The sequence below is a fragment of the Lytechinus pictus genome, chromosome 16 (assembly GCF_037042905.1).
Source record: "Lytechinus pictus isolate F3 Inbred chromosome 16, Lp3.0, whole genome shotgun sequence".
Taxonomy (NCBI): Eukaryota; Metazoa; Echinodermata; class Echinoidea; order Temnopleuroida; family Toxopneustidae; genus Lytechinus; species Lytechinus pictus.
In genome coordinates, this window is record NC_087260.1 from 18,893,643 (window position 1) to 18,921,195 (window position 27,553).

Consider the following 27,553-nt stretch of genomic DNA (forward strand, 5'->3'; position numbering starts at 1 on the left):
AGAACAGATGAATACTGCTCCTTTACTGTTAACCAACAGAAAATTAAACTCATGATGTGCCGAAATGACATTTTTGAAAGCAGCTCAAACCGTGTTAATTTAATAATGGGTCACTTTATCAGACTATTGATATCTGGTATGTGCAATCCCGTGTTAGTTTCCTTTTTATAACTGGTTTGTGGCCTTGCTTCACACTTATATATGTTGAGTTTATCAAAACACACACCCCACTCCCCTCAAATAAAGGGAAGAAAACAAATTTTGTAAATGAATAAATTAATGATTGCATGAGTAAATAGATGAATAAATCTATTTAGAGTAAAAATAAAAAATAAAAAAATGATTAAATTTCAATTGAATTTCTGAACTACAGTATAATGATCACACTCTTTGTGTGTCATTCTGTTGTATTTTTTAGAAACTATGTACATGTACAGGGACATGTACAGATTTACTGAATTGGTGCCTCTCTCTTCCCAACATATGATTAAAAAAATTAATCCTGATACAATGCAGTGTTATACATAGGGCCTCAGGTCTAGTGAATTTGTTTTAAACTAAAGTAAATTTAAGCTGGATGATTCAAATGACTTCACATGACCCTGGTTGCCATCTAAGGATGTTCTTTTTCCTAGAAACCGCTTCATGTACTTGAATCTTGGCCGCTGTCCAGATAGTCCCCCCATGTTTCTTTTCCTTTTGTCTGATGGCCGCCATGATGAATTGTACATTATGCACTTTTTCCAAGTCCAAGCATTGCAGTTGAGTCCAAATTCGTTATTGTTTGAATGTTTTGATGTGAAATTTCAGATTTCACATCAGATTTCAGATATCCTTTGTTCTCTATGATTATTTATATTCAGATTCTCTGTGCAACATTGATCTTTGTCTAGAACGTCCACCTACATATGTTGCATTTGTTTTGACTTATGCTACATTGTCCGGTGATTTACTCACTTGATTTGTTTGTTTTTTTCTTGAATAAACTCAATTTTCCTCTCTCAATTTGAGCATCCCTATTTAGTCACCTAAAAGTGAAGACAGACCTTATTCCTTTTCATAAAATACACTCTAAATTCCAAGGATTTAAAGTAAATCCGGATCGGCTGTGAATAGTGACTAGCGGAATATTAGATTAAGATTTAAACCATTAGGATTTAAACATAAAGCTAAAAGATTTGAATCTAAATCATTTGAGATTTAAAAGTTAATCATAAAAATTAAAATTAATCCAAAATTCGGCTGGTCACCATGCACAGCCGATCTGGATTTATTTCAAATCCTTGGAATTTAGAGTGTATAGGCCTACACCCTTTTGATTTTCTTCTGAGACTAGACTAAAATCTCTAAAGATCCCTCTCCTTTCGTCCCCGTTTTTCATATTCACACTACAGTGGTGAATTGATGCAGTGTGGCATACACACAATAGGTGGTTTCAGACCGCCTCGAAGTTCGTCAGTTCCAGGTATTCTCTGATCGGGAAATTTATTCCCGATCAGAAAATACCAGGTATTTTGGTAATGTGAAAGCAAACTACGCGTAATTTCCCCGAAAGAAAATACACGCTAAATAGTAGGTACTTGGCGAAATTACGAGAACTTTCGCGGGGATTTTTCCAAGGTCGCAGGTATTTTGGCGATGTGAAAGCAAATTACAGGAACTTTTAGCCCAGCGTGTCGTTGGGTGCGGCGCCGTGGGTGGCTGCTGGGCTAGTAGTTTTGAATTTCGCGCCTTGCCTGCTTATTAGACCATACTGCGCATGCTCCTAACTTCAGGAATTTATCCCGAAGTGTATGTTTCGGGGCGGTCTGAATGCAGGAATAATTAATGGGTATTTTTTAGCCTAAAAATGTTCTCGTAATTTAACGGGGATTCTTGTGATCGAGGCGGTTTGAAACCACCTAATCTGTAGTACCATGGATACTACTAGAACCATGGTAGTACCAGGGAAGTGTTATGGTAGTACCTACCATTCCTTTAGAATGAATGTACGCTTACCCACAGTCCCCTGTGGAACACGCCGTATTCTCCGTAACCAAAACTCCTCGATGACAAAAGGGGTAATCCGAAGTATCAAAATGCAAGACAAAATTTAAAAAGGCTTTAAACTTTTCATATCAAAACATATGAAAATGATTTTGGGTTTGGAGTAGGCATGTCAAATCGATATTTGGCTTTTGATTAATGAAGTTTGCTCTGGTGGCTATATAGGTCTCTTGAAAATCTGCGTATTCATTTCTAAAAGAAACTCCTGTCACAATTATGCCTAGTCGCAACCCGACCTTGTCCCTTACCCAATGTCTTTGGATAAATCAGAATAGGGCACTAGTCTCACAGGGGCCAATGTGTGGTCGCCTCCTTGGCTTTTAAAGTTCAAGTACATTTTCCATTGTTTGAAAGTCTCTGCACTAGCGTTAGTGTTGTCCTCTGTAAAGGATTTGTAAATGGGTCTTAAAAGCAGAATACAGATCATAGGATTACTAATCAAACCATCATTCCTCTCTTCAGTCTCTTGTTTCATAGGAACCCAGAAATCCACCCTCATTAAACAAACCCTGAAAGGATCCAGACGACTCCCCCAAACCCCCCTCGGGAGGATTTCTAAGAATACCAGAGGACATTGCCCTCCGGTTTCCAAGAGGGATGTGGCCCCCCCCCCCCCCTCATCAGATTTTATTGTTTTGGCTCATTTTTTTTTTTTTACTGTATTAAGAAATCAAAAAATTGTGTTTGAAAGATTATTAATAGTTTTAGAGATTTAGAAAATCACAAGATCTTTCAAGATCTGAGAAAGTTTATATATAATGCATGGGACTTTTTTCAGATACTTCCTTTTTTATATTTTATGCAAGAGACAGAAAAATGTCTTCGACAATTTCTATGTGGGTGCTTATACTTACAATTAGTTCTGTTAGATTGCTTTTTGTTCTGATAATATGCTTTTCTTTTATCAATAAGTAGGCTCACACTTTCAACTGAATTGATAGTAATTATTAGTGATGAAAATCCCAAAATTGCTTGAAAACCAAAAATGTTGATTACCTTCAATATTTGGATGATACCTGAAAATTTTAGGGTCATTGACAGTGTTTCATTCCCTATTTTTCACACATGTTCTTGCACATTGAAAAACAACTCGATAACGAGCAATGTGGAAATTGATCTCGATCTGTGAACTGTGAGTTAGCGGTATCCTGCTGTTAATTTCACTGCCTTGTTAAAGGTTTTGCAGCACCATGTGGTGTTTTAAGTATGTTTTCATGTTTCGTGTACTGTGCATGGGCAATTTAATCAACACAAGAGTATAGGCCTTTAGGGTGAGTTCAAACCATTTTTAACGCTAGAATCACAATGTAAAGGGTAATGTAAAATATGGTTACTTTGGGGAGGCATTTTCAAGCCAACCCACTGCGCATCACAGATCAGTAAGTTTGAATAATTCAGTTTCAAATGTAAGTACCGATTTCTTTTCTCTTGAAAGTATAACATAGCATATCCCAACCAAAAGTTGATTGTATTATACAAATCACATGAAATCATTGAAGGGACTTCAAAAGTTATATTTGGCCTATTGGAAAGTGGGTGAGGATTACGATTTGTCGAGACTGATGATGAATTTTAAGACTGCTTGGAGTAGAATTGTTTGTTGCTTTCGCAAGGCAGCTGCAAGGCAAATGTGAAGAAGGTACTTCTATACACCAAACTGATGTTTCTACATACATACGAGAACATACCTATCGATTCCCGCGAGACGGGAATGGCTATTTCCGAACTCGCGATACCCCAAATATACCCCCTACCTCCTCTGACGAGTCACAAAAGGTTCAAGTCAAAACATGGATTTCGTAGAAGTGTGATGAAAAATGTCAGTGTTCTCGTTTTTGTGAAAGAGATTAGAAATCAACAAGATTGAAAGGAGTGGGGAATCCCAAGAGGTGAATAGAGCAAACCAGCAGGTTTAACTTGGGACAAAACATGCGGATCTAATGTTTCAGCAAGAGTTACAGGCAAAATGGAGCATCGTAATTATAGTGCTTTGAATTGAATTTAAAGAGAAATTCCAGTAGTTGCAGTAAACACTGATTTCATGAGAAAGTCTGTAAAACCAGGCTTAATTGTCAGTATATCATCGAGGATCTAGATCTGGTACAGTTACATAAACTGAACTTTGTGAAATCTTGAAATCTACGCTGAAAAATGTTCAGACTGAACTTCCCCAACAGAGATAAGCGCACGTGGGACTGTGTATAATTATTGCTTTGAGCGTCGGGCCCGACGCTCTACCCGAATCCTGTGCTTATTTGCTGATTTCTCAGCAATTACACAATTTCTTCCAGAATCCTTTGGCACATGCGTTTTATTTATACAAACAGACACTTTGGTGGTCATTTCATTGGATTCTGTACGAACTCATTTTGATATCGTTACCAAAACTAGCATTTACCTTTAAAATCGAACGTTATTTGGAAATATTGAAAATCGACATCAAAATCATCACCAATCACAAAGATGTACAAAATAATGAACCAGGACCTCCATACATTGATCCATGCTAAAAGCAACTTATGCTTGTGGGTGAGGCCTTTCATGCTTTTGGGCAAGTGAAGTGAGCCAAAAACTTCAAATCTTGGTGAATCAACAACATGATCATATTGATCTTGTTTTGTTAGTATCACGTCAAATAGGCCCCTTCCAACATATACGTCTTAGCAAAACCATGGGGAAGGTACATTGTTTATAACACCTTGATATGTCATAGGCCTATAAAGAATTGACAAATGTGGAAATATTCCTGTTTGAAATTTAGCACTTTCATTAAAGATGCATGCAACAAAGGATTGGTCGTAAGCAGACAGAAATTCTGATGAAATTTTGATTCAAATTAGGACCTATGCTACTCATTTTCAGGAAAAGGGAACAAGAACTTCTAAGGGCAATCCTATTACAACTAACTGGCTGTCTTCCACTGGAGGCCTTAATATCCACAGCGGAGAGTGACGAAGAAACTTTCCATGTATTTTATAGCCCTCGCTTGCTTTAGAAAGGGAGATGTGTAGAAGAAGCTGATTATCGTTGCACAAGGGCCATGACCCTCTCCAATAAGAAGGCGGAGTAATCCAAGATGTTGTTCTTTCTGCCTCCCTGGCTGTCTTGCTGAAAGATTAGTCTCCCTTTCCAGGACTTTAGTTCTAGGTCCCGAGCCTGAAAGTTGTGAAAGAAATTAAATTGTCTCAAAGTCATAAGGAACCATCTTTCATAGTGTACCTTAATAGTATAAAGATAACTTGACGCAACTTAGCACTGCACTTAGTAATCAATATATGGGACTACACAGAGCTCATTGACTCAATCATTTTAGCTATCATTAATTTTGAAGGCATTTAAAAAACAATCCTTCACAATGGGCCATTTTCTATAATCTCCCTCAAAATCATATCATAGGTGTTTAAAATATACTTAAGTGTTACATGTAACAGTTACACCAAATGGTATTAAGACATGAAACAAAATGACACCAATAGGTGTTGAACTGACTTAAGCACTGGTGTAAATTGCTTGGCGTGGTTCTCTGTAACGACTAGTGGTGTATCTTGACACCTCTGTTTCGATTCTTCTGCATATCACTTTTGCGTGATACTCATCAGGTACAGATAAATTAATAGAACATTGAATCATTAATGCTGTTGATAATCTGAAGGTAAATAAATCTCTGATAGCAAGACCTCACTGGGTGTGGAGAGTGTCACTAATCAAGAAATAATCATGATATAAATATTTACTGCAAACATAGATATGAAAATGTTCTACGAAGCAATTTTTGTCACAAGCAAGGAGCTTCCAACACACAAGTAACCCAATGATCTTTATGTACCCTGTCTGATAATTTGAATTAATGGTTTAGATACTAAGAGAAAATAACAATTGTCGTTTTACATGACAGCTGAATAACCTTGATTGGATATTAAAATTGTCATCATTTTTTTTTTTTTTTGGGGGGGGTACTTGAGCTTTTGGTGATGAACTATCCGATCTTTGTACATGATTTGTGTATTTTTGTAATTTTCCTTCATGAACTATCCCATGACTTCACTAGCTCCTCTGATTATATGTGGAAGATTTCATTTAAAAAATATATATATCATTTTAGATTTACAAATTATTCATTTTTACATATTGTTTTTAGATTTATGTCGAAAATAGGTAGTTCTTGAAAAAGAGGTCTCCCCCCTCTCCATCATGTGCTAAGGATATAAAGTTATGACGAATGATTTTTATTCAGAATTGTGTTCTAAACCTCTGCTGTCTGTTTTGATTTTTTTTAAAATCCAGATTGGTAAAGTTCTTCAAACCAAATTATATATCAGGCTTTAGCTTTGTTCTTCTACATATGTGTTTTCAAAGCTGTTAGAGTTTCTTGAAAATAATGTAGAAATCATCTCCTGTTGTGCTGTCTGTTTCCAATATGTATTGATTGTAAGAGTCTGTCCAACGAGTCTAGTTGATGCTGATCATGAGGTCATCAATCTAGATTGACTGTCAAGCTTTATTTGGCATCTTCCAGCTATCCCAATCTTGGGGCTTAGCTCTCCATGGCTCCTGTGTTTATTCTTTATTTGCTGTACGCCCTATCTGTTTTAAAGTTTTGAATGTATAGGCGTACCTCCAGTAGTATGAATATTTTAAGTAGCTTTACTGAAGCTCACTTTTGAGAGATTAGTATGTATGTTGACATATCAGGAAATAACAATTTTACATTTATTTGAGAATGACTGAATGCTTATCAAACTAATTTTGAAAAGTTGTCAAGTTGTTTACAACCATAACAACTCTATGTCCAATTCAAGTGTATTTGATAGTGATGGTGGTTAAGATGATGATGATGATAATGGTGATGATGAAGCTAAAGCTTTTATTGTTATGGTGGTGGTTGTGGAAATAACTATAATGCAAGGCTCCACATTAACTTTTTTTGGTGGTGGCCCATTCGGGCCACCAAAACCATCAAATAATTTTTTTTGGTGGCCCGATATTAAAGTTTGGTGGCCCGAAAAATATAAAGAAAAACATTATAAATGAATAAAACAAACTTCTGAAATATTCATTCTGCAGCCACTACCACTAAGTTCCTTTCACTTTATACATCTTGTATGTAAACCTTGTTTGCTGTTATTTTACTTTGCTAATTGATAATTGTTTCTATCGTTGTAAAAATGAAATGATTGAAAGTGAATAAATGAATTGTATTGTTCGCAGGTTGTGTGGACTTTTTTTTAAATCTCTGTATAGAGATAATTGTAAAGTAAATAAATAGTGCATAGCAAACTCAGATAGATGTACAAAACTTTGAATCCTAAAACCTAGATTATGCATGCCCCAAATCCAGTTTATTTCTTTTTTCTCTTTTGCAGCATATTATAGAAGGAGAAAATCACAGAAAAATATGCTGCAAAATTAGAACAATGCATAAAAGGGGGAAACAAACGAAAATAATTTTCAAAAAGTATATAACAAAAAGAAAACAAATATAATAAAAGAAATTAGTGAAATAAAACAAAAGAAATGAAATGAAGAAAGAAAAAAACAAAGAACAGGGAAAAAAAGAAAAAAATAAAAGAAAAAAATTAGAGAGAAAAAAGAAAAGAAAATGAAAGAAAAATTAATAAAACAAAGTTAATATAAAAATGGGGAAAAGGGGAAAATTAAGAAGCCATTACATATATTTTTTAACAGCTGTGGCAACAGTCTATTCTGACTGGAATATAATTAAAAGCCAAGCATATAATTTTTACTTACCTTTTGGGAATGGCACATTTCTATTTTTATATCCTTTAGTTTGTATTATTTTATTTTCAGTAGAAACATATTTTTTAATCAGGCATATTCAATGGGAAGGGGTATAAATGGTTTAACCACTGTCAAAAAAAAATGAAAGAAAAAAAAAAGAAAACGGCAAAAACTATATCTGGAAAAAAAGTGTGAGAAAAGTCCTTCCCTATATTTGCCAAAATGTTGGAGAAAAAAAAATCACATTTCATATCAATCAATCAATGAAATGCCTTCCCAAAGTACATTGTATTTACTTTCTCAAGAGTGGTTTAAGAAGTCATTTATAAACAAGAAAGAAAGAAACTGTCCGTTTGTTTAAGGCTAGAAAATACACAGCTTCGAAAGAAACCAAGTATCAACATACATACAAATGCACACGTGGGACTGAGATGTACTTGCCTATGTGTTTTTATGTGTATTAATTCATGTGGAAATCGGTCTTTTTGAGTCAAAAGAGAGGTCATAATTCCTCTTCTTAATACTTGCAAATAATCAGGGTACACCAGATTTTCGTAATATAGACTGTAGAATTGCATTTCATTGGTGTAAAAGGTGACTTTGACTTAGATTTTCAAAGTTCTGTGGAAGATTTCTCAGCAGCAACATTTTTTATCGCAGCTCCCCGAGTCTGAATAGGCTGAGCTAGATCTAGAGCACAGCTGTATGCAGTGGCTTCATGCAAAGCTCACGCCAGCCGGCCGGCGCGGCTGGCTGGATAATAGCTACTGTATGCTATAGCTGTAGGCCTAATATGCAAACTGTGTGTGTGTGTATTTGTGTCTAGATCAACAAAAAGGGCGCATGACGAACTGGCTTGCAATTTGAGCTGTAGACAGTTGATAAATGCGTGCAAAATTGGGAGAAAAATTGCACTACTTTGAAAATTATTGGTTGCCCGATTCGGGCCACCAAAACTTAACTTTTTATCAATAATGGTTGCCCGAGGTGAATTTTTGGTGGCCCCGGGCCACCGGGCCACCGCTAATGTCGAGCCTTGTATAATGATTAAACTGCTCTTTTAAACTAGTAGCTTTAATATAGGGTGTCATGCCTTTGTTTACTGTTTCATGGCCCAATAACTATTCGTTTTGGATAGGCTTTGTTGACTATTTACACAAATTATGGGAATAAATGGCGATTATTGGGAATTATAAAATGTAATATTAATTGTACTGCTAATTGTAACGATTCAACTTCCAATGTTTGGATGATGCAGAAGTAAATATTTACAAAAAGTTTAGAATAGGACAAGTAAATTTCATGTGTTTATAGTTAGGATGTTACTTTTTTAGGCTAAAAACATTATACTGGTCTGCAAGTAACATTCGGCATTTATTTTAAAATGATATTGAATACAGAGAATACAACTCTTGGCTTTATAGAGCAGATGTAATTACCAATTATCCAAATTTCAAACTTTGATAAGGGTTAAAACAAAGAGAATATAGATCAGATGCGATATGACCTAGATCCATGCCTGACCCAGTATACTGCCCTCGCTCAACTCCTTGAAGACAAGGCGCTCGTTATCCACCATGAAGACTTGTTCTCCTTGACCGGGGCTGCACTACAGGGTCAACGCTGCTGGTTCTGTGTGTTTCTGAAGTAGTTCATCTCACAGTGGGGGGAAGAAACTTGCCCTCTGACAGTAATGGCTTCTGGTGATCTGTCATCATGGTCGGGTGTTCAGAGGAGCATTTCACGAAACAAATAGTCTGTGATTTTTCATTGCTAACTGTTATAAGCTACTGAAATCCTTGCATCTGATTGGCTCAGAACAAATAAGCCTGTGAAGATCACTGGCAGGATGTTTCATGAAACTCTCCCAGGATCCGTTTGTTATGGACACCATCTCTGTTCCATTGTTTGGAAAAATCTGTTGCATTTATGGAAATAAAAGTGACTTTTATCAACTTTATAATTGCTGTCATTACTACATCTGATAAGGCTTGCGGTTCGACACAATTACAAATGTAGAGATATCTTATGTTATAATAACCTGAAGAGAATCAAATGCAGACATATCTGGCAAAAAAATCAACCTTTTTTCCTATTTTCTGGAGATAATGACACAGTATGAAAACTTGAAGGGTATTGAAATTTACACATTTCTGAACCATAAATCTATTGTGTTCACCCTTTTGTGAATATGAGCACACATTGCACAATTAATCTCTAAAGTTTTTTTTTTTAAATAGCTACCTGTAGTAGGGTAAGTAGGCTACATTGTTCACATTGAATTTTTTTCTTTTTAGAACACATTCTTCTCTAAAAAATGGTAGTAAAAATGTGTAAACAAGACAACTCTTCCTTTATAATTCTTGCATCAAATTGTCAATCCGTCAACAAAAGCTGTATGAGGATACAGTGTTTGTAAAATGTGTATATTACCCTGTTACCAAGGACATATCTAATTTAAATCTCATATCTTTGATTGTAATCTCTGTTCATCTACTTTGGAGTTTCATTCATCGATTGCGATATAGACTTTACAAAATATGCATGCATTGTTGTAAAAATTGATTTTTTTTTTTTCTTTGTGCAGCCTACAAAGTGAAATGATTTTCATGTTAGCCTAATACTTGAGTCGGGTTGTGGTGAGAATTGGGGATATATTCTTTGATGGGGAATTTCCATGTCGCAAACTTGAGAAGTCCAGATTTGATGGACTATCATATAACTTCCTACCAAACTATAAATACAGTTGATATAGGTTTGGGACAAGTCATGCCTGGCAAAAACAACTTTTAACAACTTTATAAACAGCTTTACTTTACTGTATTTCCCTTTAAATTTGTTCTTTCAGGAACTAGCACTGCGACGAGAATTAAGGGACTCGCTGCCAAACAACAACAACAATGAATCTATCACAGGAGGCACAGATCCCTTTCTGAACAGCGGCAACGGCAGCAACACCACCACTAACTTCCATCGGCGGGAGGAGAGCGGCGACAGCGGATGCGGTCTCAGCAACGTCAGCCACCCAAGGACACCAGAAGATCTCTTGTCCACTCTGGAGGACATGGACTCCTCTGAAGGTGAGGAAGTGGCACTTGTGTCTTTGAGCCATTGCAGCATTAAATCCAAATTTACCCCTATCAACCCAGGCTATTTATTCATTTCTGATGTTTTTACAGGGCAGCCCATATCACCAACTTGGTGGTTTTCCATGAGGCTTTGTTAAGAACTAAACAAAAAATATGAAATGTCTCGGGTAGATCTGGGGCCCATCTTACACAGAGATTGATCCAATCAAACTCAACTGTATGGAAATCCATCAATGTCATAATTTTTTTGAAAAAAATTTGCACAATGTCCTTTGCAACAAAGAGAAGCAAATTCAAGAAAGCAATGTATGAATTTATGGCATATCTAGAAAATATTTTAAGCGAACATCCATTTTAAATGCTTATGTTTCTTGCTTTCCATCGTTGTGGTTTATCATATCAATCGCTACTCTTTGTGAGATGGGGCCCTGATGGGTAAATCCATTAAGTATATTATACATCTGACCCCTGATGAGCAGGACCTTTCTGAATGAATTCATCTCCACTTTGTGCTTCAAATGGAAGGTTTAATGCTCTCGAATTATGGTTTGAGGAGCTCATGAGGTGAAGTATAAAGTGGAGAAAATGGGGTGTCAAATGAAAAAAAAGGGTGATTGTTTTATGGAACTGCCTTATTGTAAACGTGGTCTGTTCGCAATACATTTATTTAAGATTTAAGGCCATGGAATTGTTGCTTTCTTGGTTTCGTTTTCATCCCTGCTTCACGATTCTTTTCTCATATTAAGCTTTTCCTTGCTCCTCTCAAAAAACAAATGAATGTTCATCAACATGGTCTAAATCAACATTTATTCAATATTTGTGTCTCTATTACAGCTCCCACTACTGACCGTAAACCTGTAGAAAAGCAAGCACAACCTGCTCTCCCGCCCCTGTCCAGCATGGGCGACTTCTTGGAGACCCTCCCCAGTACCAACGTTGACATGGCCACCATGGACCCTTCTGACAGTAGCACGGCAGTCACCTCCATGGACAGCGATGACCTGGTCCCGTCTCTACCCGAGGCCCTTGATTCTGATATCCTCAACGTCGGCGATGTCAACAGTCTTCTCACCTGGTTATAGGGCCACAGTCCTCAACATCCCTTCGTCCTGCAATTAGTCCTCTGAAAGCATTCTCTCTCGTTCTTGGGCCATAAGACTTTGGAGCACTTGTAGCCACCAAGTGTTGGCTCAAGGTACAGTTCTTGACACAGTTTTAAGGGATTAGGATCTTATTGCAGGTGGACTGGATCCTGGATAGGGTCAAAGGTCAAATGTCTTGGGTCACAGGTTACATGACGGATCATATCAGGATGCTGTAAGCTGTAAAAGTTCTGTAAAAGAACTTTGGGATTGTGGTCAGGAACTTACCCCTTTGCATGCCCTTGCATTTCCCCTTGATAAAATGTAAGATATGACACAAACACGAAGAAACAAACATGATCGATGCTGCCTCCTTGACAAAATAGCACAGAGGTGGAGACGATATCAGTACTCTATCATTGTTGTCATGACAATGGGCGCAGCGACCTCCTAAAAATTGTTGCAACGACGTATATATTTCAGAAGGAACCGGAGAAGTTGTCAATATGATATCAAAATCTTAACACCCTTATCAATGTGTAACATGTTGCTTACCTGTACTTAAAGATATGTCTATGTCTTAGTGGAGGTCTTCAATGCTCTTTGAACAGTGCAGGCAGGAAGGTTTGGTAGTAGGTTTTTCAACTGCATGATGGAAGGTTTTTCAAAGTTTGCAAGGTTGAATCTTAAGCAAACCAGTGTGCCATGGCTGCTCTTGCCATGCATGTACATGCCCTGATGAATCCAACCTCTATTACCTGGTACAACACTGCTGCAGTTTCACAGTATTGGACATTCACAAGATATCAGATAATGTGCTCCAGAGGTGTGTCCGTACAGTATGCCAATGTGATGTGCATGTTGGCTTACGTTGAAAGACACTCGCAGATTGGGATTAATGAAGGTCACAGAATGTATTCAAATTTATGCATTTAATTAATCATTTGTAATTATTCTTCAAGCATCATGTTCAATATTCTTTGTATTACTGAACATACAGGGCCGTGAATTATGCTAGAGAGCATCAAATCTTTTAAGGATCGTCCTAATTTTCAGGGGTTTTCTTTAATTAGGCCATCAGTTGTATGACTCTAGTGCTGGTGGTCCAGAAGTTCTCCCACAATGCACTGCTCTCCCCCTGATCATGTGATGCAGAGGACAATTTCTGTTTGGGATATTTCTGTAATTTGTTGGTCAGAGTACCTGAAAATCACCATAAACTAAACACAGAGTATCATGTCTATGCACCAGTCCCATTTTACCAATCTTTTATATGTAATTAAAACCATGGCGATTTTTGTAGTCGAGAACAAATACAAGCAATGATCTATTTACTGCCTTTTATACGAAGTGCCTTTACCATTTATTGTCTTAGAAATATGAGTAATTATTTATGTACTGCCTTGACTTGGTGTAGAAGTCATCACCCCATTGGTCGGATCATATATAGAGGGCGCACGCTACTAAATATTTTTCAGTGGGACTACGTGTTAAATACCATGTGCGCATTGGTAGTCTTGCATGAATCCAAAGTCACACTTTACTGCCTGTGAAACATGCCCCCTTCCCCAAATTCAGTGGTTTATTTTTCTCCATTGAGGACACATTGTGCCTTTGTTTTTATAGAAGTCCAGCCAAAGAAGACATAGTTTTATATTGTATGTGTATGCGTGTCTTGTGTGAAATAGAAATGTATTCATCTTGCAGCCTTTTGCAGTACACTCAAGGTGTCGACGTGGTCACAGTTTGACTTTTCTGCCGTACTTACACCCAGGTATTCAAGTAGAGAATCATTCTACAGTTTACGTACAGTACCTGCTTGGATAATGATTATATTTAGTCCAATTATTGGTATGATATTTCAGCCTATGTATTGATTGCCTTGTATGTGGCAAATGAATTTATATGAACCACTTTTGTATGATTGTTATCTATTTGTATTCACGTTCCTTGCTCATAACAGAATTAGTATTTCATGTGTAGCAGTACTATATGTTCATATATATCTTGTAAATATATGTTTGTATGTGTGTTTGTTACATTGTATGTATATTGTCAGTTCTGTCATATTATCAATGAGGGATGTTTATTCAAATGTCCAAATTGATTAGGAAACATCACATTTCATAGTACTTTTACTGCCCCTTTCTCTTATACAGTGCTCTCAATGTTTTGTTTGTTGTGTACTTAAAATATGAAACAAATGTGATGTCATGTTTTATATGACAAAATACTTTTTTAAAATATGTACGAGAAGTTAAATGTAGGATTTTTGGTATGGTGGGTTGCTCTATCCTTTAATCATTGTACTACACATATTTCCTTCTTGTCTATATTCAAAGCCAAGTGTTTTGTGAATTTCCTTTGAAATTACCCTTTCCTAAAAGAAAATCTATTTCTGTACATGTAATTCATTTGTAAGGAAGGTGCTACTATGTTTTCGTTCAGTGACCTCAAAAAATCGAATGGTATTTTCAGATCCTCACAATATTTATGAAATTGCTTTTGAAAGATAAACATACCATTTGACAAACCATTGAGCAAACGAGTATATTCATTTAAATTGCTTATTCGTATATTTTTCATAAATTGTATCACTTGTCCCAATTACAAGTTGTTCTTGAAACTTGATACTTTTATCTAGATGCAGTCCTGTCAGCCATCTGAAGTGCAACAGCTGTAGTAAAAGAAATAGATAAAAAGAGATATCAAAGCGAAGGAGAGAGTTTTCCTTTAGATAGAAAGGGATGGAATAAAAGTTATCTATGTTTTATATGAGAGGATAACAGTACTATTAAACACACACAAGAAAATCAACAAAAACCAGCTAAGACTGGAGATTTATCTGTGTATAAAAACCAGCAAACTGTATTCAAAATGGTTTTTAGTTTACTTAAATTTTATTTTATTCAAATATTGTATCTTGATTTTGAGTGATGAATTTAATCACTTCCATTTGATTTTGTTTTCATTTTGAAGATGTTTCTTTTTTCTTTTTAATTCAGAGTGATTCTCTTTTATTTTCTGAGTGCTGGGAAGATCTTACAGATTACCTTTTTGCTCTCATATTAGCGTCCTATTTTATCTTTTTGGAACCAGAAGGATATGAATCATGTGAATTGTTTGTGTTTTACACTTTCAATATTCTAGATGCAAGCTTCCTCTCTCCAGAAATACGAAATAACAATATCAAGAAGTATTCAGATTTGGTTTAGGACATGGTTTCAAACATGAAATTGTTTTTTGTTCAGTTCATAATCAACTTCATATTTTTTTCTGTTTTCTCTTCCTTTTACATGTCACAAATATTTCCTCATTATTGAGTGAAATAACAACACAGCTAATTTAGAACTATGGTTTTGAAATTTATTTTGCATTATTTATTGAACATTTTCTTGCAATGCCAAACAAGAATTGGTGTTGCATTGAGCATTGTTCGGTATAAAGGTCAAGAAAAACAATAAAAGTGGTCTCATATGAGCAGGTGAACTTTATGGACAGGTTTCTTTAATGCATGTTTCTATGGAGAAAAAAATCAGAGAAAAACCAAACCAGTGTTCCAGGGGGTTCTTACAGGCAAAACGGGTTTTACTCTTCCAAAGCAGGTCCTCATCTTACTAGGAGTTACGATTCATCCAATCAATCTCAACTTTATGGAAATGCATCCATACCATAAATTTTCTTCAATAAATTTGCACAATCTGCTTAGTAAAACAAAGAGAATCACACCGAATCTTCAAGAGAACGATGAATGTATGAATATACATCATACCAGTACCTAGAAAGTAATTTGAACAAATTAGCATTTTAGATATTGACGTTGCTGGTCATCCATAGTTGTGGTTGATCGGATCAATCGCAACTATGGAAAGCCAGCAAAGTCAACATATATGAAATGCATGTTTGTTCAAAAAAATTTCTAGATATGAATGAATATCCATAAAGTCATTGATTTCTTGACAATGTGGTGTGTTTTCCTTTGTTTACAAAGGACATTTTGCAAATTTCGTGTAGAAAAAATTATGACACTGATGGATTTCCATAGAGTTATGATTGATTGGATCAATCGCAATGCTTTGTAAGACGGGGCCCAGATGTATTTTACAAAGGGGGAAATGTATTACTTGCATATTAAAAGAAAATACTTCATGTGTACTACATGTCTACCTATCATTCAGTACAATGTAATGTTGGCCTTAAAGTACATATCACCTTTTCAGTACTGCATTGTATATTGTATGGAATCAATCAAGCTGTACTTTAGTATATTGTGTATCATATCTCGTGAAATCTTTTCTATTTGTATTCAAGTATAAAATGTAACAGAATGGAATTCATTTTTTATTTAAAGCCAAAGTGTCCTTTCTAGTTATCCATTGCGTACATCATTTTCAGGAGCCAATGGTTGTACTACTTGCTAGTTTTCTGATTTTGTACAGTAATGTATCAACATGGTATTCCCAACTTTACAATCGTGTTCTAGTATTAATACGTATTCTGTTGTTATACACCTTTTGAAAGAGAAAATGTGTTTATATATATTTAATATACTTTTAATCAAGCATTTTGTATTGAAATAAGCCAAGGATAACAAAATCTTTTTGACTCTTCTAGTAAAAATCAAAGTCTGTATTGTATCGGATTTCTCCCAGCAATAAACAGAATTCACTACTTTTATTGTTTCAGGTATTCATCAAGTTTATTCGTCTGAAAAAGCTTTTTGCCAAATGAGGTCAAAATTCGGATATTTAAAAAAAAATGTCACAAATCTATGCATGCATGCATATACCACAAAGTGCCATTGTCAGTGTTTTTCTATATTTTTGATAGCTTAAGTGCCTTTAAAAGAGTTTTGTAATAATTTGTCATGCAATTCAGCCTCTCATATTGAAAGTCATACTACAGCTATAAATCATGTTCCATATTACATTTTTTAAACCCAGTATTGTCATTTTGAAAAATTTATCATCATTTCCCTTCTTATTTAAATATTGCAAGACTACATCATTTCAGGTCTGTATAGATGACATGTCCGTTTAAAAATTCTCATCAGAGCCTTTTCAACATACTTTTCAGGATGCTGGTGTCGTACTTGGTCTTTAAGAGGATTATGCGTCTTCATACAAAGGTCAACTTTGTGTGACCTCTCAAATTATGCCAAAATGTACAGATTTGTTTGCATGTTGGTGTCGTGCATAACCAACTTTGTATGGAAGAGATAAGGAGAGGTTCATTGGATCAGTGAAAGATACCGGTGAATCAAATGAATTGACATGATTTGGAAAAAAACTATATTATTTATTTTTGCACATGATGATCCATGTTTAATCTTTGTGGAGGCATTTTTCAAAGCAAGCATGCTGTATATATGACAAGGTGTGATATTTTCAGTCTCTGCGTACAATTAGTTTACTATTGGCAAATCAAATTATTTGTTGATTAAAGACATACTTGTACATTTGTTATCTAAACTACTGCAAGCTTTAATTGACCAAGGTGTTAGAATTTTTTATACATTATGTGAAATAAGGATTTTTCACTTTTTATTTGTCTCTTAATCAACTAGTAGCATGATATTTTTATAGAGCATTATGATAGTTTGTACATCATGGACAGTTTTGAAATTTGTATTGAAGCCATGAACAGTAACTGGAATGTTTAAATTGCAAAGATTATTTCCGTCTTCCTATTTTGTAGTAACAGATCAAATCCAAATTAATTTTGATAAATATATTTCATGAAATCAAAGTACTGTTAAGCATCTTCGAGAAACTTCATTTCTATTTCAGTATATTGTCTTCTAGCTCCAAGGTAGCTAGATACTATGTTGTATAGTAAGTTCCGCAAGAAGGTTGTAAGTGCTATTACTATAATGACTTGGTACATTTTGTGGACTAGTTCAGTGAATTTGAATTTTTACGATGAATATGAGAATTTCTGTTTTTCACAATCAGGAAAATTGACCTGTTTTGGCTAGCTTTTGCTTGTGAGGCTGCAATCTTCATGACACCTTTGTTGTAGATGACTGCAAAATTGCCGATGTCAATTTAACACTAGCTCGGAATCTATTAGGTCCACACCAGTTTGGAATCAAACCGATGCTGTTTTGATAATTGGTGTTGTATAAACATGTCTGGTGTTAGACCAAAACCAAACTGGTGTTTAACACTTCTCTGGTGTGGACATACATAGATTCCGGGCTGGTGGTAAATCAACACCAGAGTTTTTTCAGTGTAGCATAGTTTCAGATGCAGCATGATAAAGTGTTGAGATGATGCTTGAAACATCGCAAGCAAAAGTTTGCCAAATGAGGTAAAAGCCATGCGATTAAAAAAAAGGTTTTTTTCTTTATCATCAACTTATCAGATGGCATGTCTTCTGTGATGTCATGAATATTTTTTATTTTGAAGAATAAAAAAATGGATTCTGAATTTTAATTGAATGTTACTTCAAACCTCATCTTCTTTTAAACCATGAAATATATCTTCCTGTAAATATTATTCTGAATAGTGGGCTACTTCATGCCAGTAATGTACATAACTTAGCATGTTTTCAAATTTCCATTAATTGATTTCATGACACACATTGTACTTTATATTGATTTTTTCTGGCTTCGAAGTGATATTCATCTTATTTTAACCCACCTTTGTATAGTAGTGAAAAAGCATTTTGAATGTATTTATTTTGTTGTGTTTACACTGAAACATTTTTATTGTTGTCTGTGTCGTGGAAACAAGGCTTTATCACTATCATTGTTATATATATTATATATATTAAAACTTAACTTTTCAATAGCGGTGTGATGTATGTGATCCAATGCTATGCAACTTTCAAAAAGAGATCAGGATAAAGGTCTGATTTCAACGTTGTACCCTTGTGAATGTTGTTCTTTCCCCTCTTCCTTTGTAAAATACTTCTTGTCGTGAAAATTTAGAAAAGCAATATATTGTAGTGCACATATACATATATAGATATATCTTATGTTAACTGTGTTTAGCAAGAATTTGGAAATGACATGGAAAATTCTCCGGCGTTTTTCAGCCTAAGGTGATATCATTTTCTTTCCCCATTTTCTAATCAGAAGTAGCTTTAGAATGGTTATAAGATTTTAGAGAGGAAGTGTAAAAAGAAAAAAAAATGATAACGTGGTGGTTTGAATATTATTATTATAGCATGCCTCATTCAGAGGGAATGATTTATGAGTTTAACCAATAACAAGCATCATAAAAATAATTCTATTCTTGTATATTTCCCTTTCGTATTATTGCATAAAGTTCTTCGATAAAGGGGGATTTCGAATAATTTGGTGGAAGCAAGTAGCGATGTACGAGATTGTAATAATAAAGTCATCTTAGCTTTTTCATGAAAAAAAAATGGAGAAAGTTTTGTTTTTTGCTTTGATGTTTATTGAAAAGTTTGAGTGAGGGGGAGAGAGAGAAAGAGAGGGGTGAGAGACAGTGGGGGTGTTCCGTATGTTTTCTTCCAGTTTAAAGTCGCTGAAAATAAAGGGGAATGGGCAAGGGCAATGAGAGGGAGGGAGAGAAGGGTGTAAATAAGTGAAAGAGAGAGAGAGAGAGAGTAACAGTGAGGAGTAGCATTGAGATGAATTGGATGGAGGGGTGGAGCAGAATTTAAAGAATGAGAAGAGGAAAAGGGGAGAGAGATAGAAAGAAGAGCAATATTCTGGTTTCCAGTTTTAAAGTTGTTGAAAAGGAAGGGGAAGTGGGCGGATGCCCAGAGAAAGAGAAAAAGAAGAGAGATGAAAGTATGTTGGAAACGATCGTAAAGTGTTCAAGTGGAGTGATAGAGCAACAGCAAAAGTTGAATAGTGAAGAAAGGAAAAAGCAGAGGGAGAGAGAACAGTCATATTTCCCATTTAGATTTGAAGAGAGGAGGGAAAATAAGCGAAGGCAGTGAGAGAAAGAGATGACGAGAGTGCCATGGAGGTCACGATGGAGGTATTGGTTACGTGTTCGAATGAACGGATGGGGCACATATTTGATGAAGGGGAGAGAGAGGGAGAGAGCAAAGGAGATTTCCAAAGGAGGAAGGGAGAGAGTGAATAGGGGATGGTAGAATGGAAATGGGATGGAAGAGGACAGTGCGGGGAGGGAGAGGGAGCACAGCCTGGAGAGAAGATCGAAGAGGAGAGGGAATTTGACAGAGAGGGGGGGGGGGGGCTATAGGGGTGGAGCTGCATGGGGGGAGGGAAAGAAAACGGGGGAAAGAGGGCCGGGAGAAAAGTAACACAAAACGGAAAAGGTGAAAATAAAAGGATATGGGAATGAACAAAGAACTTGAAAGGCAATCGATAGAAAGGATAAGGAAAAAAATATCGGGAGAGAAAAAAAAAACTTTGAAACTTCTTCATCACCCAAGAGTGACCAGAATTAATGAGAATGACTTCTAAGAATACAACATTTATATGTTTTTTATTGCTCCTCTAATGTATAGAAGGCACAGCTATTCACATTCAGCTCATTAGAGTGGTGGATCAGGGGGGGGGGGGTAGTCTGCTGATCCATCACAGGGGCAGCGGGAACGGGGGGGGGGGGTAGCTGGGGGGGGGGGGGCTTCAGCCTCCCCCACTTTTTTCCAAAACCGTGTACAAAAACGTAAAAATTACCATATGATTGTGATTTTTTGCATGGTCAGCCCCCCACTTTTGGCTCAGCCCCCCCCCCCCCACTTTAAAAACCGTTCCGCGGCCCCTGTATCAATGTAATGAATGAAAGTTTTAAAAAAATTGGACATTAATTTTTAATTACAATGGTGTTATTTATTTTCATTACTTTTCACAATTCAAGAGCCCATCAAAGGTGAAAACAGTTTTCTGCCCCCTTTATGGCAATGAATCCCGTTACGGCGCCGCCACCCCCCCCCCTCTTCTGCTAAAATAAACCATTTTTTTTGGGGGGGGGGGTGTTCTATAGAGAAGACCTATATTTCTTAAAAAGATCGAGACAAGAAATTCTTGGCTCGGCCGCTCCACTTACTCGCATATGGAAAGGTTTATGAGCAGTCATATCAACTCTTGAATTCCAGCCAGAGGTTCTAGCCCCTCTCTCGATACTTCATTGACAAAACAATTTGAAATTACGTGCAGCTATTTCACACCCTTTTCTTGCCAACATGGCCAAGGTGAGTTGACAAGAGCAGTTAATAAGGCTAAAAAAAAAGGGGGGGATGACGTATCCTATGTATATCAGACAATATTGATTAAAGGTGCTCGAAATTAAAAATGAAAATGTGTTTTTACAAAAAGAAAATGTTTAATTGATAGGCCTACAATCAATTGATAACAATTTGTTCTAATGTATTTCCTAATCATTCTTTTTTTTCATGTTTGCAAATTAGGACTTTATTACTATTATTACTATTTTTTTTTTTTTTTGGGGGGGGGGGTTCATTTCTATGACTGGATGATTGGTTTTTTTTTCTTTCAGCATTAATTTGACTTGCGCCATCTGCGGTAGCGAAACAAAAGGTGAAGAAAATAAAACTTCTTTACAGTTTTTGTCACTCGAATAAAATCTGGATTACAGTGATTATTCCACCCTTTTTTAGAACTGGAAACTTTCAACGTGCAAAACTCACCTACAGGTATCCAAAATAAGTTTAAGTAATGATTTTTTTGTAGAAAAACTGAAATAAAGTGGGGATTTCGATAGTGTGGGTTATGCATGTTTCTGCGTGGAAGGATAGAGACCATATTGTGCAGTTATTGTATGGGTAGCCGCTTTCGTGGAGTGTCGCATGGGATGCGTATTAAAAAAAGGCTCTCGACTGAGTCGACTCGTTCACGTTCGGACCTAGACAGGAATAACCGTCGTTTCTGGGGATTTATTCAACAATTTCTGACATTTTACTGTAATCCCCATTTACCGACGGTAGGGTGTACGTGTGGGCTCGCATGTGTTCTCATTCCCTCCCTTTTGTCAATTCACAGTCCAAAGTTTGATGTAATTTTACACATCGAATTTACAATCTAAGTAAGGATGTATAAACAACAAACTTTTAATTATTTATATTCCAACATTTAAATACTTTAAACGATATAGATGAAAAAGGCATGAAAAATATACTTTACCGATGTTTAATTGGGTTGAACACGATAAAAATGGTCAAAATGGCAGCCAAACTATAAAATATTTACAAACGAACGTCAACAATCACGAATGTGATATCGATATTGCTTTCGATATTATACGATCTGCTCCATATGCGAACGAAACCGAAGATAAACGATACTAGTTATACTAGTACTAGTACTAGTTATAATCGCGATATATCGATTCGAGACATTAAGTTAATAACGATAATGACGTCATTCAAGATGGCAACTTGCAAGAAAAACCGTCAGGTCAGGTGAAAATGTCTTAGATGACAGATTTCTCAATCATCCAGAGGATTTTTTTCAATAACTCCGGCCCAAGGTATGCAATTACTTAATTTATTTATATTTCCCTGATAATGGAAACCATGAAACTTTCAATTTTGCTTAAAAAACAGTTTTAAATCGCGATCTATAAAACGCTAGTTCACTATACGTTGGCTGTAGGTACGGGGCCCCATCCCCTTCAGTCTATGTATGGTGAGTGGAGCCAACGTAGTTCAGCGGAACAACCAAAATACAGAGACTGAAGCTTTTGGTCTAGTTCGGACCACTCACACAAGCATGCGAGGTTAGTTGTACTGTAGGATGGGGGGTCGGGTGTCCGGACACTTTATATTTTTGAAGCCTTCTTTTTTTGTCTTTGGATTACACTAAAAATATGAATTCAATACTTGTAATCATCTTCTATTGTGTTCTTTATATAATATTTCCTAACATTTTGTACTAAAATAAAAATTAATGAAACTTCGCTTTCAAATTTTTCCAAATGACTTTCTAAAATTGATCGTCCGGACACACAACCTGTCCGGACACACAACAACTGGGTATACTAACCTCGCACAACGCATGTCATTTCATAATGAATTTTGACGTTTTCATTCATCACACGAATGTGAGAGAATGATGAAACACGCCAAAATCTTCACTGTTCACAATATACTAAAAAAGTCTAAATTTATTCATCTAGGCCTAGGCCCAAATTTAATTTTAAAAATATGCTCGAACGTAAAGGGATTTTAAACGCTCACCTCCAAATCTCAGCCAAGATACTCCGTCCGATCCTTAATACTGCGGTGGAAATTACGCAAACAACAATCGAAATGCGAATTTTTCCTATCGAACAGTCTACTTTTAGATTCAAGTCGTCGGCGCATTAATAGGAAATTGTACCAAAAAAATCAACAGGTTACATCTCAGTTTTCAAGTATAATCGCTGATGGCGCTACATCATAAAATAACGCTGAACAGCGGAAAAAAATGCGGAGCGCCTAGAACGCAACCAGCAGTACAGCTGATCTGACGTAAACAAGCAAGTTCATTAAATAATATCGCGCGCCCTCTGTGCGTATAGAGAAAACCAGCGAATTAGGCTATTAGCTCCATGCCTGCTTCGAGTTCGACATCAAGAAAAATCATCGATATAAAGTACCAGAAAGACAGAGAGGAAATTAGATTGGCTTCATATCGTTTGGTAAGTTTCATATCCAAAGCTTACTTGATTTAACATGTAGTCTTGTAGATCTATTTCTAATTTTTACAAAAGAGGAATAAACTTATTGCAAGTGCCGTGCCAGTGGTTATCCTGTGCACGGCGGCGGTAATGTACCCGTGGTTGGTTCGGACTAGCCAGGAGGCTTCTTTTCTAGAGAATAAAAATCATTTACTAACGTATGCTTACTCTCCATGGAGCCAGGGATTACGTCCTATTCATGTGCGTGTACCGCGAAAAAATCTGAAACTTTCGCCCCAGAGTCGGAGATCAGATTTCTACTTTCTGTTCTATCAAGTATCAAATTATGTAAACGGAATACAACTTCTTTTCTGACATTTCTACGAAATTGATTTCACTTTTAAACAAGAAATCATTAAAAAATTGAGAAAATGTGAAAAGACAGAGACTTGCTCGATGTTTACACCCCCATCTTGTTTCTTATTGTTCTTTGCCAACGTTATAGACGCTACTTGTAGTTGTAATATGGTTATTGTTGGTCAATTTTTTAATTTTAACATTCTATCATTTTTAAAGCATAGTAAATGAATTTCCAAGCTCAATAAAAATCTCAATATTCATTTTGGTCGGCTTATTGTTGGTTTTGGGGTTGCAGGTCACAAATAATGTAGCTATCACAGCCGGTTCGAGATTACGACACTCGTATCTGTCACTGTGATAAATTGGGGAGATCAGTTACATAATATTGACAAAAACTCGTACTTTAAAAAAAATAAAAAAGGTATTTAAGGGAAATAAGTTTTATGGTATACAAAATAATTACATTTAAAACTTGCATCATGTACTTTGAGGTCCATAATAATCCATTTTACAGAGACGATCTTGTCACTCGTACATCCCCAAAAAAGTCGCCATCTTGAAAAGATCAAGTTTTGCGGGATCTGACTTCCGGGGTTTCTTTTCTCTCTCATATCGTCGCTATTCGATGAAACATCAAATTTCTTTCTTTGCGAGCATGATTTCGAATTTCGAAAAGTTCTTTTGATGCTGGAAATATGAAACGGGTGAGCAAAATTGTGTTTTTTAAGTGATTTTTTGTTTGCATAATTCATGAATATTATCAATTTTTGTTCGGCCTTTATTTCTCTTTTATTTCTCAGGTGACGTTTTCTTGACGCCGATGTATGAATTAAGGAAGGTTTTTTTCTTCGGGCGATGGTCATTTTCTGACTTCACAAATGTGTCGCATATCGCCCTCAAAGCTGAAACTCAAGACGATGTCGGACTAATGAGTCCTAATTTTTCTTGAGTTTGAGCGAGGATGAACTGGCATTAATAATGACCCTTTACAAATTGTTGTTTGATATAAATAACAATTCGTACCTGTAATGAATAACAAATGTCGCATTCAACTTGTGCAGTGAATTGAAATGAATGGGTCGAGCTCTGTGTGTCTCTAGCTAGTGCAGTGGTCACCGGTAGAACATGTACTGCACGTGGGGTGTGTGTGTGCATTTTACAAGTCATGTGCAATCATCGGGTGTGAAGCCAAAGGAGACAAAGGGGGTATGTTAGCCCCCTCTTCAAATACAGTATATATTTTTTGACAGCAAATGGGTTACATCAGGGATGGAAGGGGTATATCTCTTTCCAAATATAGTATTGACCCCAGGGGTGGATCTAGGATTTTCCAAGGGGGGGCACATTTTCCCCGAGGAAAAATTTGACAAGCAGAAAAAAAAATGTTTTTAACCAAAAATGAAGTACATTTCTTCTACGAATAAATCTGACAAGCAAAAAAAAAGTCCTCACTTTCAAGGGGGGGGGGGCAGGGGGACATGTCCCCCCCTTAATTTGAGGTGGGGGGACGATCCCCCCCTAAATTTTTATTTCATAACCTTTCTTTTTTAATTTTTTTTTTTTGCTTGTTTGCTTCCGCCGCCAATGGGGGGGGGGGCACATTTGTGTTTTAAGTTTTAACAGCATTTTTACATATATTGCCTCTATAGTGCCACCAGAGGTTAGTTATGCCCCCCAATTTAAATGCATGCCCTGTACATGACCAGTGGAGGATCCAAGGGGGGGCACATCCTATCCACCCCCTTGAGAGCCATTATCAAAATTTTTAATGTAAAATGCTGCTTTTACACGTGTACCCTCCCCCTTTCATTGGTGGTAGAAGCCAAAAAGTTTAGGGGGGTCCACCTGAAAAAAAGAAAGAAAAAAAGTTATCAACCAAAATTTTAGGGGGGACCACCTGAATCTAAGGGGGACGCAGGGAAAAAAAAGCCAAAAAAAAAAAGGTTAACAGAAAATTTAGGTTTTTTTTTTTTTTACTCCCCCTTCATGCAGGTATATCCTGGACCCGCCTCTACTGCAGCCTTTGAACAAAAAAAGCTTACACAGCTTGTGATACACAGTCATACAAATTCAAATTTTTCAAATTCAAAAGTTTATAATATAAAATCCTGACATTGAAGGATCATCATAAAAAACAAAGAAACGTGAGAAAAAAAATAATACAGCATAAGCATTACATAGTAACAACAAGGTACACACAACCATATTTCATATTTTGCTCTCCCCCCGGCTCTGCTCCCCCCCCCCCGGCTCTCCTCACGCATAAGCCTGAATCCCCCCACTTTGTACTTGCAGCAATTCAGCCACTCTCGTGATCACATGACACATGCACACACAGCATATCATTCAGCATTGCTGGAGTCATAGAGGTACATGTACAGTGCAACATGCAAATGAGTGTTTGCAGCAAAAAATATAATCTCATAGCATGAATATGCTCCCCCCATTTCTCTGCAAAAGATCATGATATGGCAACAAAAATTTACAAGATGGTAGAAAAATGACATTAACTACTTCATTGTAGAGCTAAACTTCACTCAATATATATATGTACATGTATATACTTCATTCTATATGAACTAATTATATGCTAATTTATTCATAAAATCATATATTCTGTTCTAATTCAGTAATTAAAGCTTATAGAGTGCTAATTTTTGCTGTATGTATTCTTCATGGCATTTCTACAAATAAAAAATAAAAAACAACTGATACCAAAGATGTTTTCTTACATATTTTTCGCTTTTGAAAATTAAATCACGTATTTCAGCATTTTGGAGGCTGACATGTACTACTAAATGTTGCATAATTTTAAAACCGCATACCCGAGCATCATAAATTTGGACTCAAAAGTTGCGCAAGACTTGAGGGAAAATATTCTTAGAATGACGTGGAGCAATTTACAAACATGAAATGTTTATTGCAAAATTTTGAGGCATCATATGCGGCAGAATGGGTTTTAAAAATTTGATCTTTAATTACCCATAACTCCTTAACGAATGGCCGAATTTTCTTAATTTTTTGTTGTTGCATTTCTAATGCAAAGACCTTTCATTTGATATATCATTCGCCAGTATTTATTATTATCTTAATTTTTGGGTAATTTAGCTAAATAATGTGTTGTTACATTGCAGATTTTTTAAAAAGGAAAATGACGGACGACGAGAGAGCAGGATGGGAGCCCACCCCAAAGAAACAAAAGACGTCCATGACCTCTCCGAAGAATGACCTTTACCAGCAACGATGTAGTTTGCCCATCTACCCGGCCAGGGGCAAGCTTATCACAGAGATCCGCAAGGCTGCTAGTGTTGTCGTGCTGGGGGAGACAGGGAGTGGGAAAACAACACAGATTCCTCAGGTTGGTATATGAATGGATTCATCAGCGCGTGACAATGACCGGCACCAGTCCGACGGTCCCGGACCGGTAAAAATTGCAATCGGGCCAGTAACTTTTCAGAAATAGCCGGATTTACTGGTTCGACATGACCAGTACAAAATATATCAAACTGATGCAAATGATATTTACTCCTCTTTTGTAAATTATAGAAAAGGCTCTGGCATCTTAGAAAATGGCTCTCGTGAATTATATTGTGTTTGTGTCTACTGTTTTTTTGTATGTTTCTTTTTTTTGGGGGGGGGGCAATAAAAGCAATAAAAGACAGCAAAATAA

At 36.3% G+C, this 27,553-nt stretch overlaps 2 protein-coding genes across 4 annotated transcripts in view; both read left to right on the forward strand.

Annotated features, from left to right (window-relative positions):
* Positions 1-9,280: 9,280 nt before the first annotated feature.
* On the forward strand, positions 9,281-18,533 carry LOC129278690 (transcriptional coactivator YAP1-B-like). Its single transcript, XM_064110945.1, has 4 exons — positions 9,281-9,419; positions 10,026-10,039; positions 10,634-10,865; positions 11,709-18,533. The coding sequence occupies exons 1-4, from the start codon at positions 9,281-9,283 to the stop codon at positions 11,954-11,956; spliced, it is 633 nt and encodes a 210-aa protein (XP_063967015.1). The 3' UTR covers positions 11,957-18,533.
* A 2,878-nt stretch (positions 18,534-21,411) lies between these two features.
* Positions 21,412-27,553, forward strand: part of LOC129279656 (ATP-dependent RNA helicase DHX33-like) — a 30,035-nt gene continuing 23,893 nt past the window's right edge. For all 3 annotated transcript variants that reach the window (XR_010296004.1, XR_010296005.1, XM_064111031.1), the window contains exons 1-2: positions 21,412-21,559; positions 27,018-27,241. Coding sequence is in view for 1 of the 3 variants with exons in the window: in XM_064111031.1 (XP_063967101.1) it covers positions 27,035-27,241 (207 nt within the window). In the remaining 2 variants the exon portion in view is untranslated. The remainder of the gene's footprint in view (positions 21,560-27,017; positions 27,242-27,553) is intronic.

Coding starts and splice junctions, on each gene's coding strand:
- LOC129278690 (XM_064110945.1), top strand. CDS start 9,281: ATGCGATATGACCTAGATCCATGCCTGACCCAGTATACTGCCCTCGCT. Junction 10,866..11,708: donor GGACATGGACTCCTCTGAAG/GTGAGGAAGTGG, acceptor TCTCTATTACAG/CTCCCACTACTGACCGTAAA.